The sequence below is a fragment of the Eptatretus burgeri genome, chromosome 12 (genome assembly GCF_056783735.1).
Source record: "Eptatretus burgeri isolate ZD-2024b chromosome 12, Ebu_testis_v1, whole genome shotgun sequence".
Classification (NCBI taxonomy): domain Eukaryota; kingdom Metazoa; phylum Chordata; class Myxini; order Myxiniformes; family Myxinidae; genus Eptatretus; species Eptatretus burgeri.
Genome location: NC_140972.1, coordinates 38,302,651 through 38,319,871, shown reverse-complemented (window position 1 = coordinate 38,319,871; position 17,221 = coordinate 38,302,651). Strand labels below are relative to the sequence as shown.

Sequence of the window (17,221 nt, the reverse complement as noted above, 5' to 3'; positions counted from 1 at the left end):
CAGCCCGCGTTTCCACAAGCGTAGGTGGACCACAGTTGATTCGAGGGCAGCAACAGGGATTGTAACACCCTTGACGTCCAACTCGACAGCTGGGGGATCAGCCTGGTACAACCGCTCAAAGTAACCGGCCCAGCGGGCGTTCACTTCAGACTCCTCTGTCAAGAGCCTACCACTCTCTGCTCGAACTGCAGTGCTCCGAGGGATGGGCTTGGATGAACGTAATGCGCGAATTCCCCTGTAAGCGGGACGAGAACCACCTGCCCACAGGTGATGCTCTACCCCCTCACAGATTCCTCGCACATAGGCCTCCTTGTCCACCCTCAGTGCACGTACAGTTTTACGCCTCAGCTCCCTGAATAGCTCAGCTCTGCCATTCAGCCTGGCCCTGTGACTCTGGTCAATGGTATCCAGTGTCCCTTGAGACAAAATTCTTCTTTGCCCTGCGGTGAGTTCCAAGACATCCACCGGCAACATCAAGGACGGTGGTCTTGAAGGCGCTCCACAACTCTTCAGGACCCCCCAAAGCACCCAGACCCCCCAAGTGTCCACTCAGCCTGTTTGCAAACTCCTCAGCTACTCTCTCATCCCTGAGCTTGGCAACATCCAGCCTAGGCTGGGATGGTACCATTCTCCAGGATTTAAGGTGCAGCTTTAGAGTTGCTACAACAAGCCTGTGGTCAGTATTGAGGAACTGAGCACTCAGGTAGACCCTGCTGTTCTGGATCATCCTCCAACGACCGTCAATGAGGGCATGGTCAATCTCCTTTGCCACACCGCCAGCGTTGGAATACCAAGTCCAGCGATGAGCTTGTGGGCGCTGAAACCATGAACCAGCCACCCTAAGTCCATGACTTCTTGCAAAGTCAAGGAACTTAGTGCTATTCTGGTTCATAGTTCCTGACCCATGGGAACCAACACACACCTCATAACCATCCCTATCAGTTCCAATCGATGCATTGAAATCCCCCAAGACTAGAAGTGTATCTCGTCTGGGGCACTGATCAACCACAGACTCGAGCGTGGCGTAGAATGCGTCCTTCACGGTAAGATCACTCGCCTCAGTCGGAGCATAAACAGAGACCAGGGAAATGACACCTAAGGAGTGACGAATCCTTAATCTCATAATACGCTCGTTGACCGGTGTTACCTCAATTATCATTGGGGTCAGCTTATTCAGCTTGTTGAATCGAATCAGCTTGTTGTTATCACCTACCCAACTCCTCCACCTAATTTTGTCATAATTTGTCCACAGGTTTTGAAATATCATGCTATATATCTATTTTTTTTGGCCCCATCTCTCAATGGTGAAGAAGCACTTTGGATATGAAAAAAAATTATTGTATCTGGATCCAGATCTTCACCAAAATCAAATCAATGTGTCTGTCACACACCCAACCTGTCCACCAAGTTTCTTTTGAATCTGTCCATAACTTTTTGAGTTATCCTGCTCAGACAGACAAACAGAAAAACAGACAAACAGGGCTGAAATATAACCTCCGTTTACCTTTGGCGACAGAGGTAATTATATATATTTGTGCAATCTAGTCGTAAAACGTTGCCATGTCGCAATAAGTTACAAGTGAATTGAAGTTCATGAAATAGTCGATTAGTCCCTTAAATAGAATCTCAGAGGTGAAGGATCGATCATTGTCAAAGACTGGGCTATCCTACCTTTCTCCTTCACATGTACATAAAGACTGATAGTGCCTTCAACATCAAGATCAATATCACCCACCACCCCTACCCACCCATACCCCACACTTATCCCGAAAGCTCCTGACCAAGTTTGTGCATGCCTGCATTTTTACCTTTGCCATCACAGTTGCTACTAATGGAACCATTTTCACACGGTGCCTTGTTGTTTCCATTATCTTCAAGTACAGTGTTTCTCTCCAATGAGGAGCTCTTTTGAAGAGAGGAAAAAAAAAATAATTAAAAAAAATATATTGTTGGTGAGATGAAAAAAAAAAAAAAATCAACAAAAATCAGACAACATATTTGCCATCCATTAATCTGGCCCATAATTCCATTCTTGACAGATTTGGCTATAAATTCTTGCCTGTTTGGTTGACATGCAAGCAGAGGATGTCATATTGTCTAATCAAATGGAAGACCAAGAAGGAACCCGAAGAAGTAAAGAGCAAAGATGGAGTCATCAGGAGGAACCGAGATGGGGTTCGGGTTCCAGCCGCCACTCCCCTACCCCCAAACCCATCCAGGCGCAGCCAAGTGAGCCTTACAGAATTTTTTTTTGCAAGAATTCACTTCTCCTTTGAGAGATAGATAACGAAAGAGAGAAATAGAAAGTAAGAGAGATGAAAGAGAAGAAAAAGCAAGAATTATAATGAATAAAGAGAATTGTAGAAAAAAAAAAACATTATAAGAAAGAAGTGTGAAAGAAACAAGGATGTCGGAAACAATCCAGACAGAAAGATTTAAAGACATTTCGAGGGAACATTAAGCCAGTTTTTGTGACTGTGCTTCCTTGTAGAATATTTGAAGAAGTCCAATAGGCCATCATTGCTTAAGGTTAAGGCCCGGTCACACCTTGACGTTTTAGCCAGCGATGGCAACGTATTAAAATGTATGTAAAACGCTGGCTTACGTTGAACTTTTGATGTTTTTTTTAAAGATTCGGACGTATTCATAGCGACTTGGTCTTATGTATAACGCATTGGTAACGGACACAGAACGTTTCGTTGTGTTATAGCTAACTTATACCAACGAATGCTGAACCTGTTGTCGGCCTACACAACCGATGCCCAACGATAGTCTAACTTAGGCATAGCGCGTTGCACGCATCGCCGACGATGTCGTGATGTAGCCTATTAAAAGGCTGACGCACAACGATTCGAATCATAACTGCCGCAGAAATGGAAGTGTCAACATCGCGGTCACACCTTGGCGATCTTGCCAGCGTATGCCGACCTAAGAAAAATGTGTCTAAAACGTTGGGGCACGTCAAATACGGTATGAGTAAGTTTGGTATACGTGAGTACAACGCTAAAGTACGCTATCATACGTCGTAGTAAGTAGAGTACGTCAAGAAATTTTAAACATGTTCAAAATTTTACGACGTACTCTGCGTATGACACACGTTCCGCATGTGATGGGGATAAGTTTTACACACGATATGCAGACGCTTACACACGTCCACAAAGGCTACTTATAAGCTACTCATAAGTCGAAACACGTCGCGGTAATGTCTTTTTTACGCGAAACTTATTTCTAACTTATGTTTGACGTGCTTTGAACCAATTCTTTACGTAGTCCCAACACACATCGACGTATGTAGACGTATTCCAATGACGTCTTCCGGTCGACAAAAAAAAAAAATAAACGTGTTTCTAGCTTACAACTGCCATATAAAGACGTGTTCCCAGCGGTTTTGGGAATTGGTATATAAAAATGCTGCTCATAAAAGGGGAACCCAACAGTGTTTTCGAGTCCTTTTTGAGTCGATGTCCATGTCAGCAGTAACAGTATCAGTATCAGTATCAGTATTGGTAGTAGTTTGTTCATGTTGGCAGTAGTAGGCGAGTGTGAGGGGGAGGGTGTGGGTTATGATGGATCGTCCTTGCGTCCGCGTGACCACGGGTAGGAGACATCTTTTCACCATTGTTCGAAGTTCTTCGCAGCTAATTTTTTATGGGGCTTTTTCAACAATGAGCTATGGCTTGTTTTTACGATTTAGGTCTATTCATAATGGGTTGGACAAATGCACAATGAACGAATAATGTGCATAGAGCGCTTTGATTACTTATAGATACGATATACCAACGAATAATTATCGTGAAGCCGGCGTTCACAAACTATGCCCAACGATAGCCTAACTTATCCATGTCGTGCGGCAGTTTATCTTTGCCGGTGACGTGGGGTTTGCTATTCATAGGCTGCCACTCAACAATTTAAATGGCTGCATCTCCACTATTGAAAGTAGACGCTTGCGCTCAACAATTGGATTTTTTTTTACACTCAACGACTTTTAAACGGTACCACTCAGCTATTTTCATTGTTTACAATGAACGATTTAAATTGCTGTCACTCGCCTTTGTTTTTTGACGCTGGCGCTCGGAAATTTTAATCGTTTCTATTGAACGTGTTAAAACGCTCAAACTCGACTATTTTAAATAGACGCTGCCGATGGACAATTGGAATCATAGCCAAGCTAGACATCGAAGTGTGAACATCCTCGTCATGCCGAAGAAAAGTTTGAAGAATGCTGCAAATAAGTGTCCTGGCCGTGGCCGTGGACGCTGACGCAAGGACGATCCATTATAACGACGTCTTTCAGCCTATGAGTAACTTAAAAGTAACGTCTGTCGACGTGTGGCAACGATCGCGTAAAGTGCCAACAACACGTTAATCATAGGTTAGAAATAAGTTTCGGGTACACTAAACATTACCTCGGCGTGTCTCAACTTATGATTAACTTACAACTAGCATGTGTTGACGTCTGTCAACGATCGCAGACTGTGCATACAACTTGTGGCCAGCGTAGCGGAACGTGTGAGTCATACGCCGGCAGACGTCGTGAAATTTCAAGCATGAAAAAATTTGAGGACAACCGAAAAGTACAACGTTTAAAGCCAACGTACAATGACGTATGGCAGTGTTTTTCAGCGTGCTCTCAATGTTATCAAAACTTACCCATAACGTCTTCAACGTGTGCCAGCGTTTTAGAAAAAAATTCAAAAATCGTCATACGTTGGCTAAATCGTCAAGGTGTGACCGGGCCTTTACATTAGGTAGCTTTCATCACTTCATCGCTGGCTTTCATCATTCCATGTTTTCCTAAATGAATTAAAAAGAGGAAGTAGAACCCAATGAGTAAGGACAAACAACAAACAACTTTTGTTGATCTTTAGCCATTCAAAATTACCCAGTTAATGTTTTTAGAAAGCAACAAACATTTTTAGCTCACCTGGACTTTAGTCGAGGTGAGCTTATGCGATCGTGCAGTGTCCATAGGTGAGCAAGTCGTTATTATTTATTGTGAATTATTGCTTGAATCAAACACACGATTTTGATGAAACTTGGCCACAAGCCTCAGATCTGATGCCTAACGAAGGCGTATTGACTGCATCAACATCTGTGCTCATTAAGGAGGGTATATGAGGGTTTTTTGACCTCCCCCCCCAAAAAAAGGTGTTTTCTCTCTTCTCTGAAACTACACACACGATTTCGATGATACTTGACCACAACCTTCATCACCAGCGATGTACCAAAGTTTGTCCACGGCATGAATTAAAAAAAAAAAAAAAATCAGGGTCTAAGGAGGTCTGCGTAGGATTTGAGTGACTGTTGCTCCTGATCCAGGTGAGCTTCAGGATGCACAGTCCTATTATTAATGTGACAATGACATTCCTTTAAGTGCAAAATAATGTACTCAAAGGAATATCAGTATAACATTAAAAATATTTGATATCCATCCTCATTTATCAGGAATTTTCTCTCGCAATGTTGAATCATAAAAAAAAGTTATCCTAACCATACGTTTTAATTTATAGGCTCGCTTGAACTATCAAAATGAAATGCAATTGATGAAGTGACTAAGAACTTCTTCCAACATACCTTGTCTGTCTCTGTCCTGGAGAGAGTCGATGAAGGAGATGGTGAATCAATTTCTTCCATTGCTTCTGGTAAACCACATACCTCCTGGATTATCTGAATGATCAATACAGCAGAGTGAGATATATGGTGAAAACGTGCATTTTTTGGAGTCATTTCCATTCAGAGCATTTACAACATGAATAAACAAGTCTCAGCTTGCTTTACTTTCTCATCTTTGAACAAAGTACTCATTTTTACTCGTGGTTTATTTAAATGCAACTTTTGAAGTCATGTGATTTTTAAAGCGCATATTGCACTTCTTCATCCACAAGTTTGAATCACATTTGTTTTTACTATGGTTACCATTAGTTAACCATCATCAGGCTGAGTTGAAATAGATTTGACGATGTGAGCAAGATTTTGACCAGTTCTCTTACTTTTAACCACTCTTCAGCCTGTTCGTAGCTCTGTGCAGCAAGCACCACAGAGTCAGAGCCTTGCAGACTCAACCGCAGTTCGTGCTTACGCTTGCGGCCATCTTTTGGCACATAGGCAACATCGCAGGTGCTCAGTGGAAGTTCCAGCTGTGGTTGCTGTTCCTTTGAGCTTTTATAGCACTGGTGGGGCAGCAGAGGGCGTGTTGCATTCAAATGGTGAAACCTCAGGTGGAAATAGTCAAATCTCAAAAAATGGGACTAACGAGACCTGATAATCATCAAAACGTTCACTTTATATCATTAGACAAAAAAAATGCGTCACTGAATAGCAAATACAGCCAGTAAATTGGTATAAGGTTTTTGTAAAGGAGGCCCGATCACCTCGTTTCAGTCGGTGATGAGAGAACAATCATGTTAATCACTCTATCGTATGATTCTTGGATAAACATTAATTCCCTGAAATTAAAACAGTCAAGTAAGGGTTATGGCTCTAAGAGAGAAATCAAGTCTTTCAAGGCAATTTTTTCACAAAAGTACTCATCATAAATTTAACACCTGATAAAATGTCTAAGTCAAAGTACTTAAGACATGAAATAAAAAAAAAATTCTTCTTACAGGTTTTATATCTCATGACCCTTGACCCCGCAAAGGCCTCACCAGCAGACGGTTTTCTTTGATGACACAAAGTTGCCGAGACCACTGGCCAAAGCGTTTCTTGCGCAGGAGGAAACCACATATTCGACTGTCCTTAACCAGGTGCATTGATGCCTCTTCAGAGGGCCATTGGCGTGTCATAGTTGAGTCTTTGTGGTCTCCACAAGTACCCTCATCATCTTCCTCCTCCTCCTCTTCCTCATCATACGATTCATATGAGCTGCTCGCCATGTCTGAATCCCCCTCTGGTGAAGGAAACATTATTTTGTTGTTGTTGTTGTTGTTGTTGTTGTTGTTGTTGTTGTTGTTGTAAATACATGGACAAACCATGAAATTTTCAAAACGTACCTTGTACGTGATATTAACATATAAGCACATTTTATTAATGGCACGAACATATTTCATCAAGCAATTAAAATTTTTCCATCTTTACATATTTGCATTTTCTCCCTGTTTGTTTTATCATCAGAAATGTTCACAAAGCCCTTCCGAGTTCGCAAACTAATACATCCAATCGTCCCGATGGGATTCAAGCCATAGTCCTTAAACGATGCACCTCTAAGCTCTCTCACATCCTTGGCTGTCTTTTCAAGCTTTTATTTTTTATCACATGTCAGTTTCCCATCTTTGTGGAAGCATGCCCATAGTTTTTTTCATTCCAAAAGAAAGGGGATCATTCAGATCTCTTCAAGCATCATCTCATTGCTCGAACTCCTCTTTTACAGAGTGATGGAATCCATTCTGTCCAATAAATTGCCATCACTATTAGAAAGACATAATATTCTCTTGGACCACTTCCCTATGTAACAGATGCTTGACCCTCTGCTGTTAACTTCATAGCGAGAGCTAAGTAATCACAATTAATATATCTTAAGCCTTTGATCTTCTTTTGCACAAAACGATTTTATCCAAACTTCTAATGAATATAATTCATTCAAGGCTTTTAAGTTTCCTTCAAAAGCATCCAACTGACTTCAAGTTAATAATAATACGAGTTCCTTTTCAAGAAACTTTGACGCAAGAGGAAGCCATTGGGCCCAAAGGTCAGGTCACGTATGGATGCATGCGCCGGAGCAGCACGTCGCGATGTCCACTTTCCCACAGTACTCCAGGGGCCTCCGTCTGACCATCCCTCAGGCAGATGTCTGGCGCATCTCCATCTCCTTGAGATGCTGATCAACCTGCTGCAACCACGAGGCATGTGGACTACACAGGTAACAAATCACATCTGAGTCTCTCTCAGCAACCGCACGTTGCACACAAAGTCTGATCAGTGATAGCCAAGGATTCTCCGAAGAGACCTGGTACTGAAGGAGTAAGTCTCCATCTCAGATCCTTGGTCAGAGTTCAAATCCCACATCAGTAGAGCAAGACTGGAAGAACCAAGGACTTAAAGATTCAGACATTCGTCCTCCTGCATTGGTACCGACAGAGTCACACCCCATAATGTAGTGAATCCATGACACCATAGGCCTGACACAGACATCTATCAACCTCTCGCTCACAACATGCAGAGGCATGAATATCACTGCCAAAGAAAGTGAATCTCTCCGTCACCTCAACATCCTCACCACAAACAGTACAGACAAATAGCAGCATTCAAGATGTTAAAGAAAGCCTACATCTTAGTTTTGACCGAGGAAACCCGTAATCCCAGCAACTCCAATTCCTCATTCAATGCTTTGAGAGCCTCCAAAAGGATATCCAGCGTCTCCGCAAAAATGACTGCATCATCTACGAAATCAAGGTCAGAGATCTTGATATTTCCAAACAATGCACTGCAGCTTGATCTCTCCGACATACTCCACAGAATACAGTCCATACAATCACTGAAAAATGTGGAGGCCAGTACATACCCCTGACAAACTCCAGTAAGAACTGGAAATAAGTGAGAGATGGAACCACCACATCTCACAACACTCTTAGTTCCAGAGTAGAGGTCAGAAATCAGATTGATCAGTTTTGGTGGTACCCCACAAAGACCAAGAATCCTCCAGAGGGCATCCTGATTCACTGACTCAAATGATTTACCGAGATCCACAGAGGCTGCGAGCAGCCCCCACCAAAACTCTCATCTGCGTTCGGTGAGGACCTAAGAGCAAGGATACGGCCAATCATTGACCTCTTTGGTGTAAAACCCGACTGCTCTTTGCACTGGTCCTCAAGCAGATGGTGGTGAACCTGGTCAATAATTATCTGAGCAAGGGAGCAGCGTCACCCCTCGGTAGTTGTTGCAGTCCTGGCGATCACCCTTCCTTTTCCTGAGAGGGACAACAAGGCCCCTTTTCCAGTCAGTTGGGATGATGCCTGTGCACCAAATAGAGCATGGAACTGCTTGCAATGACATGAGTACAGCATTCCCACCAGCCTTTAAAAGTTCAGCATGGATGCCAGAGATCCCAGGAGCTTCACTACTTTTCAACTAGTTCACTGCAGCCTGTGTTTTCACAAACAAATGTGGTTCACAGTTGATTGGAGGGTCAGCAATTGGGATAGGTAGGTACACCCCTGACATCCACCTCAACAGCTGGTGGGTCAGCCTGGCACAGCTGTTCAAAGTAACTGGCCCAGCAGGCCTTCACTTCAGACTCCTCTGGCAAGAGCCCACCAACCTCCGCTTTAACTGCAATACACCGAGGGACAGGCTGGAGGAACGTAATGCATGAATTCCTCTACATGCATGACAAGAATCATTTGACCATAGGTGATGCTCTATCACTTCACAGATTCCTCACACTTAGGCCTCCTTGTCCGCTCTCAGCGCATGTACAGTTTTATGCTTCAACTCCCTGAATAGCTCAACTCTGCCATTAAGCCTGGCCCTACAACTCTGGTCAATGGTATCCATTGTCATGAAGGAGACAAAGTTCTTATTCGCCTGACGGTGGGTTCCAAGATATTCACCGGCAACATCAAGGATGGTAGTCTTAAAGGCACTCGACAATTCTTCAGGATTCCCCAAAGCACTCAGCCTGTATGCAACCTCCTCAGCCACCCTCTCATTATTGAGCTTGCCATCCATCATCCAGCCTTGGCTGGGATGGTACCATTCTCCCAGATTTGAGCGACAACAAGTCTCTGGTCGGTATTGAGAAACTGAGCACTCAAGAAGACCCTGCAGTTCTGAATCATCCTCCAGCGACCATCAACGAGCACATGGTCGATCTCCTTTGCCACAGCAACTCCTTTGGCATCATAACCATCAGTGACCAGACCTGTATTAGGTTTAACCACCCACCATGATCTCACCACAATCTGGTCTCTGAACCTCAGAGAGTGCTACTGATATTAAAACGCTGGAGCTCTGATGATAGCAGACAGGTGATCATCCTCGCTTCAGGATAGGACTTTCCAGGCACCCAACCAAAGGAACTGGTTCAGGTTAACCTAAGGAGACCGCCGTCTTGTGGACGACACCTCAGCACCACCCCAACACACATCACCTTGATCCGACCCAGGAAGGTTTCCCGTGCTTTTCCTCATATCATCAAAGAATAGGGGTCCCGAAGGCTTTGCCCCAAATCCATCATCCAGAGTGAGCTGTCCTGCGAAGGGTAGTTGCACAGGTGGTACTCCTACAAAGTGGGTTTTCAGTTTTCTTTGCATTTTTTTTGTGTGTTTTGTGGTATGAAGTGTTTTATGGTGGCCGGAGTGCAAATACTGGCTCCAACCTTCTAGAAAAGGTTTCCCAACTGCAGGAGGACATCAACAGATATGGATGGCTGGTGGCTCACAAGGAGATCTTCCATGCTTTGACAAGTTTTGTTTTTAATCCTGAATGGTATCCATATCCATACACCATCCTTACCAGAAAACCTGGTGGGGGACATGGTTTAGTTGCCGACAACCCGACCGTGAAACAGGATAGTACAGGTTTACATGGTACCTGCAGCAAGTCACCGATTTAATCTGGCCTGACCTGGCAACAGAAATATCAGAGCGGATGCTCTAACCATTACACCATCTAATCTGGTAATACTAGGGACAGTTTTGGGTGAATATTTTGGAGAAAACCATGAACTGTCTTGCATTCATTTATGAATGCAAGGTTATCAGAGCTCCACATGGACATTGTGTCTCAATCAACTTTAAGGAAGTGGAATTGAGACATCGGGGGATGAACAGTGTTAGCATATTTGCTAACAAGCAGGAAATACTCTTCACCCCATTATTCAAATCATTGATGTAAATAATGAATAGTGATGGTCCGAGTACTGATCCCTGAGATACCCCGCTACTTACATCCTCCCACTTACAGCCACTCTTTACTTCCTACCACGAAGCCAGTTTGCAATCCAATTAGCTACCTGACCAGCCACTCCACAATCCCTCACTTTGGCCAACAACCTCCGATGTGGTACCTTATCAAATGCCTTCTTAAAGTCGAGATATACGATGTCTACTGCCTTTCCCTCATCCACCCAATCAGACACTGCTTCATAGAACTCTAAAAGGTTTGCTAAACAGGAACTACCTTTGGTAAACCCATGCTGACTACCTTTAATTAGTTTGTATTTGTTTCAATGGTTCCTCATCCATCTTTAATCAATGTCTCCAACACCTTCCCCACAACTGAAGTCAAACTAACAAGTCTATAGTTTCCCAATTCTTCTCTGGATCCTTTCTTAAATAATGGTGTTACATTTGATAATCTCCAATCCTCCGGAACTGTCGTGACTCCAGTGAGCCATTGAAAATATCCGTTAACATCTCGCTTACCTGCTCAGCCACCTCCATCAATACTCTTGGTTGCATATTATTTGGACCCGGAACCTTATCTACTCTTAGATTTCCTCGCTGTTCCTTTACTTCCTCCACTCCAACCTGGATCTTCTGTGAAATCCCTTCCTCACCTTCTTGATAGATTGAAGAAGAAGAACAAGAATGAAGTGTAACATCATCGATAAATTAGTGGACACTCCTGAAAACAGGTGAAAGTGGGTCATTTAATAGAGAGCAAGAAAATAATTGGGGAAATGACAGAACCTTGAGGAACATGAGCTTTGGTTGAGAATGAATCAGAAAGATATCCATGAACTCTGAAAGATGTTGAACCAGCCTCACTGGTTACCTATCGGTTGGCATCCATGGGGAGGAAGAAATGCCCATCCAAGCACGGTGAGAAAAGTGGCGGCATTGTTGTGATGCCACTGATACCCAGAGTATCACAGGAAGTGACGGCACCTCCCCCAATCTCAGTGGCTGTGTTCCATGTTTATTTCGCCAGTTTCGTCATCCACTCCGTCCATATGTGTGAATGGCAGCTCCATTACGAGCCTTAGACCATATATATATTTTTTATTTTATTTTATTTTATTTTTTAAAGGTCTTCATTTCAGAAGTCTATCAGTACATTTCTTCTTGGTGCAGAGATTTCTTCTAACCTTTTACTGGAAGCCACACATACCCATATTGAATGAATGCTTCTCAAAAACCTGGCTTTATATTCAGGACTTGTCAAACAATATTTCATCCTGATGCAATTTTTTATTTCTTATTAATCTCAAAGACAACAGTCGTGGACTTCCTTATAGTACTTCAAGACAGCTGTTCACCATCATCTCAAATCACCCCCAATATATAATCTTTTCGACCCTCATTAATCGTTCCAAAGCCCACCTCTTTCCGTGTTTCCAGGTGATCGGGTTTTCCCCCACCCCCTCACCACCTTCTTTGATTTATTTTGTTGTTGTTCTATTTCTGCTTCTTCTCTAGTTTCCCCTTCTACTTCTGTGATTGAGAGCTTGCACCTGTATCCAGCAGGTTCACCCTTTGTATCCTCATTCCCCTCCCCTTGCTCTCATTCTTCACTGTCTTTTGTTCCTCCAGGTCTCCTTCTATCTTGTACTTTCCTGCTGTCAGTGCCCCCCCCCCCCTCCTTATTTGGCCTGGTTATGTCCTGGTCTGTTCTGCATGTTCTAAGCTCCTCCACATGCCTAAACTCCTCATACAAAAAAAAGTGTACGTGGAGGGACTCCCTCATCAATTCTTAAAATCCTGGATAATGTTAAAGTTAAAGCTTTATGTATTAAGAGTGATACCTCCTCTACTAGCAATAAAGATCCACCATCACACAGTTTCCCCCCCCCCCCCTTTTTCTTTTTTCCATATTTATAATGAGTGGTCCGCTGAACTCACTGCTTTGGTCCCTCACCCATTACCCTTAAATAGACCAACTCACCAAGCTTCCTCCGGTCACACTCTTCACATTGCAATTCCATGTGTCAAGACATAGCTTAATGCCCAATAATTTCCCACAATACCTCCAAGGCTCTAGAATTTGGTGTTTCTCTCTGTTTTCTCTCGCTTTTTTAATAGTGATGAAATAAAAATATAAATATACCTCCAATTTCATTTTATCTCTTTTCCTATGTAGGGGGTCCTAAGAGTTGAACAATGGGTTCCATCACCCTCCCCATGCTTATACCTTAAAAATGATGCATCAGAAAGTGAAGCATTACTTTTGTTTTCATTATTGAAGTTGAAGACTTGTTTTTCATCAGCCTCTTCATAAAACGCATCAGTTGTTGGTGTATTGGATGCCATCCCTTCGCTATCTGTCAGTCAAGGAAAGACATGCAATGATATCAATGATTACTGTTTTTCTACCCCTTTAGGGGGAATTCCGGGTCACGCTGCCTTTACAAAGGTAGTCTATCAATTCCCGTCTCAGGTTGCGTGTAAAGCAATGAGAGTCAGCCACAATGTGTGGACTGCGTAAGATGATAAAGACCAGACCATGCAGGGCTAAATGACTACGCTTTAATACAGGTATTTGTGATGAGCTATCATAACTGCCCTTGTACAATAATGCTATTGGAAAGTTTTCACAAGGCATGAGAGTTGACCATATTAATTCCACCGAGTATCGCTTATGATGATCAAGAATGAGTTTTGTGTTTGAGGACTATGAAACAAAACCACGTAGGTGGTAACTCACCATGGCATGCAACGAGCAACCAAAGGCTATTTGTGTGAGCAATGAATGAAGCATTCCTTTTTATTTGTGATTTTGTGCTTTAATTAGTGCCTACGACTTACATTTAAATACTCTCGTATATTGCAATGAAATAAAATGGGGGTAATTATATTGTTGTTGCAAAAACTTTACTTAAGCAAACTACAGTGGATTTTACAAGGGTTACAACATCTGCTGAAGCAGTGCCAGCAAGGAGCACTAAATCACAGAGAACACTGAACTTCAAAGACAATGGTAAACTTGCTCTTCAATTTGTTGGTGATGTGGATGTTAAAATATCCCATCGTATATTTGGAAAACACAGACAAAAATAAATTTGATGCAAGTAACAAAAACATCAATAAATAAATAACTAAATAAATATTTTTAAAAGAGTTATCATACAGTAAGAAAACTTTATAATTCAAAATAAGCCCTCAATTGCTCAATGTAGACTTATAAGAAACAAAAAGCTTCCTGTCTGCTGTGTTTTCAACGAAGGTAACCATGTAAAATGCCAGGTTTTAGTTTCCACAGTCAAACAGCATGGTGACCTTTGTCTCATGTAATAAATCACACACTTCATTCCTAAATCACTTAGAAAGGCGATATATGCCTAAAACTACAGCAGGACTTGCTAACAAAAGCTTTCACCAGCTGGAGGAATTTCTCAATGCACCACAAAGTGAACTTGTTCTTGACAGGAAGGCAGTAAGCACAAAAACTTAAGCAGGCCAGACAGCGTGGGTGTAAGCATGCAAGAATTCCAGCCAGGGTAAAGGTGAGAACTGCAAGTTGCCAGTAATGACTTACTCATGTACATGATGTACTGAGGCGTGCGGCCTGGGGTCAAAGGGTCCGCAACTTCATATGCGTCATCGCGTGGCCTTACAGGGACTGTTTGAACCACATCAACCACTGCCTGAAGGGAAAAAAACACGAGAGAAAGAGAAAAAGAGAGAGAAAAAGAGAGAAAGAGAAAAAGAGAGAGAAAAGGAGAGAAAGAGAAAAAGAGAGAGAGAAGGAGAGATAAAGAGAAAAAGAGAGAGAGAAGGAGAGATAAAGAGAAAAAGAGAGAGAGAAGGAGAGATAAAGAGAAAAAGAGAGAGAGAAAAGAGAGAGAGAGAGAGAGAGAGAGAGAGAGAGAGAGAGAGAGAGAGAGAGAGAAAAAGAGAGAAAAAGAGAAAAAGAGAGAGAGAGAGAGAGAAAAAGAGAAAAAGAGAGAAAAAGAGAGAGAAAGAGAGAGAGAAAAAGAGAGAGAAAAGAGAGAGAAAAAGAGAGAGAAAAAGAGAGAAAAAGAGAGAGAAAAAGAGAGAGAAAAAGAGAGAGAAAAAGAGAAAAAGAGAGAAAAAGAGAAAAAGAGAGAGAAAAAGAGAGAGAAAAAGAGAGAGAAAAGAGAGAGAAAAAGAGAGAGAAAAAGAGAGAAAAAGAGAGAGAAAAAGAGAGAGAAAAAGAGAAAAAGAGAGAGAAAAAGAGAAAAAGAGAAAAAGAGAGAGAAAAAGAGAAAAAGAGAGAGAAAAAGAGAAAAAGAGAGAGAAAAAGAGAAAAAGAGAAAAAGAGAAAAAAGAGAGAGAAAAAGAGAGAGAAAAAGAGAGAGAAAAAGAGAGAGAAAAAGAGAGAGAAAAAGAGAGAGAAAAAGAGAGAGAAAAAGAGAGAGAAAAAGAGAGAGAAAAAGAGAGAGAAAAAGAGAGAGAAAAAGAGAGAGAAAAAGAGAGAGAAAAAGAGAGAGAAAAAGAGAGAGAAAAAGAGAGAGAAAAAGAGAGAAAAAGAGAGAGAAAGAGAGAGAAAAAGAGAAAAAGAGAGAGAAAAAGAGAAAAAGAGAGAGAAAAAGAGAGAAAGAGAAAAAGAGAAAAGAGAAAAAGAGAGAAAGTGAAAAAGAGAGAAAGAGAAAAAGAGAGAAAGAGAGAAAGAGAAAAAGAAAGAAAGAGAAAAAGAAAGAAAGAGAAAAAGAAAGAAAGAGAAAAAGAAAGAAAGAGAAAAAGAAAGAAAGAGAAAAAGAAAGAAAGAGAAAAAGAAAGAAAGAGAAAAAGAAAGAAAGAGAAAAAGAAAGAAAGAGAAAAAGAAAGAAAGAGAAAAAGAAAGAAAGAGAAAAAGAAAGAAAGAGAAAAAGAGAAAGAGAAAGAGAGAGAAAGAGAGAAAGAGAAAAAGAAAGAGAAAGAGAAAGAGAAAGAGAGAGAGAGAGAGAGAGAGAGACTCGTTCAAGCTTGCACCTTAATCTACGGAGTAATTCAGCACATAGGCTCATCTGAGGAATTCTGTTAAAAGTTCAAATTCCTCTAAAATCCAGCAAAAGCTATAAGTACATTACACATATTTCAATATCTCAGTTTGACACCAAAAGTGAAGGAACATATGCAATACATATATATATATATATCTCTTAAAGAAAGACCCACCCACATCTCTCACCAGTGAATGGAGGGAATAGCCAATCAGCTCTCACCTAATCAATTAAACCCAGGTGGCTAGAATTATATAAATAAATTAACACCTACCATGCTCCTCCAGCCAAAACTGCTGCGTAAAGCAACCAAGAAGGCCTACACAAGGTAAGTGATATGCCATATCAAACCCTTCCCAGAGTTCTTCCACAGTTATAAAGGTATTCACAAATAGTACACACATGACAATCCCAATAATACACACCTCCTCAGCTGCCAAACCGGTTTCATTGCTGAGTTGGCGAATCATCAGCGACAGCGCAGACAGCAATGCAGACTAATGAGGCTCCCAAGCATGTACCACGTGCAAATGTCAAAAGCAGTCAATATATAAATAATAAAGAAAGACCCACCCACATCTCTCACCTGTGAATGGAGGGAATAGCCAATCAGCTTTCACCTCATCAAATAAACCCAGGTGGCTCAGTTTATATAAATTAATCAACACCTCCCATTGCTTTAAGCAACCAAGAATTTTATATATATATATATATATATATATATATATATATATATATATATATATATATATATATATATATATATATATATATATATATATATATATATATATATTTTATAAAAAGGACTGACTGTTAATGAGGGGTAAATTATTCAGTAGTTATATACTAAAGAGTGTCAGTATATGTGTTTGTAATCCCCAATTCGCATAGACCAGAATTGTATGTTTTATTGGATTCACTGTCATCCTTTATCCTCGTGTCTGTCCTTCTCTCATCTCCCCTCCTGCTTTTAACCTTTAATCACACCCATTGCACTTTTATACCACAAATTTCACTCTACAATGGATGTTCCATTATGTGTTACCACGAAGCCTCAAACATGAGGTTTTACAAGCATGGCAGTTCACGTGTGCTTCCTCGCACAACCGGGACATGGGCAGCACATGTGCAACACCTGCACCAGGAGGTGGTGAGAGGGCTGGCTAGATAAGGCAGGATGAAAACGCCTTATGTGCTCTTTTCTCTGAGATACACAGCCAAGACCATCATCCTTCTCTTACAGCCGGGACAATCAAAGCTCTCATCTTCTCTCAGATTCACAGCCTGGAACTCGCCTATCCCAGAATGCCTAGCCAGTGACCAACAGAGAGGGGCGCACAGCCATCGGCACACCAATGGACAGCCAAGGTTGAGACCAAACCGGGAGAGGTTTCT

The 17,221-nt window shown here is 41.7% G+C and overlaps 1 protein-coding gene across 10 annotated transcripts in view; it reads right to left on the bottom strand.

Annotated features, from left to right (window-relative positions):
• The window catches only part of LOC147015436 (actin filament-associated protein 1-like), a 196,914-nt gene that overhangs the window by 50,865 nt on the left and 128,828 nt on the right, over positions 1–17,221 (bottom strand). For all 10 annotated transcript variants that reach the window (XM_085850195.1, XM_085850187.1, XM_085850190.1 and 7 more), the window contains 6 exons: positions 14,416–14,524; positions 13,106–13,201; positions 6,648–6,889; positions 5,991–6,170; positions 5,575–5,667; positions 1,809–1,905 (listed from right to left, as the gene is read on the bottom strand). In XM_085850195.1, coding sequence (XP_085706321.1) covers positions 1,809–1,905; positions 5,575–5,667; positions 5,991–6,170; positions 6,648–6,889; positions 13,106–13,201; positions 14,416–14,524 — 817 coding nt within the window. The remainder of the gene's footprint in view (positions 1–1,808; positions 1,906–5,574; positions 5,668–5,990; positions 6,171–6,647; positions 6,890–13,105; positions 13,202–14,415; positions 14,525–17,221) is intronic.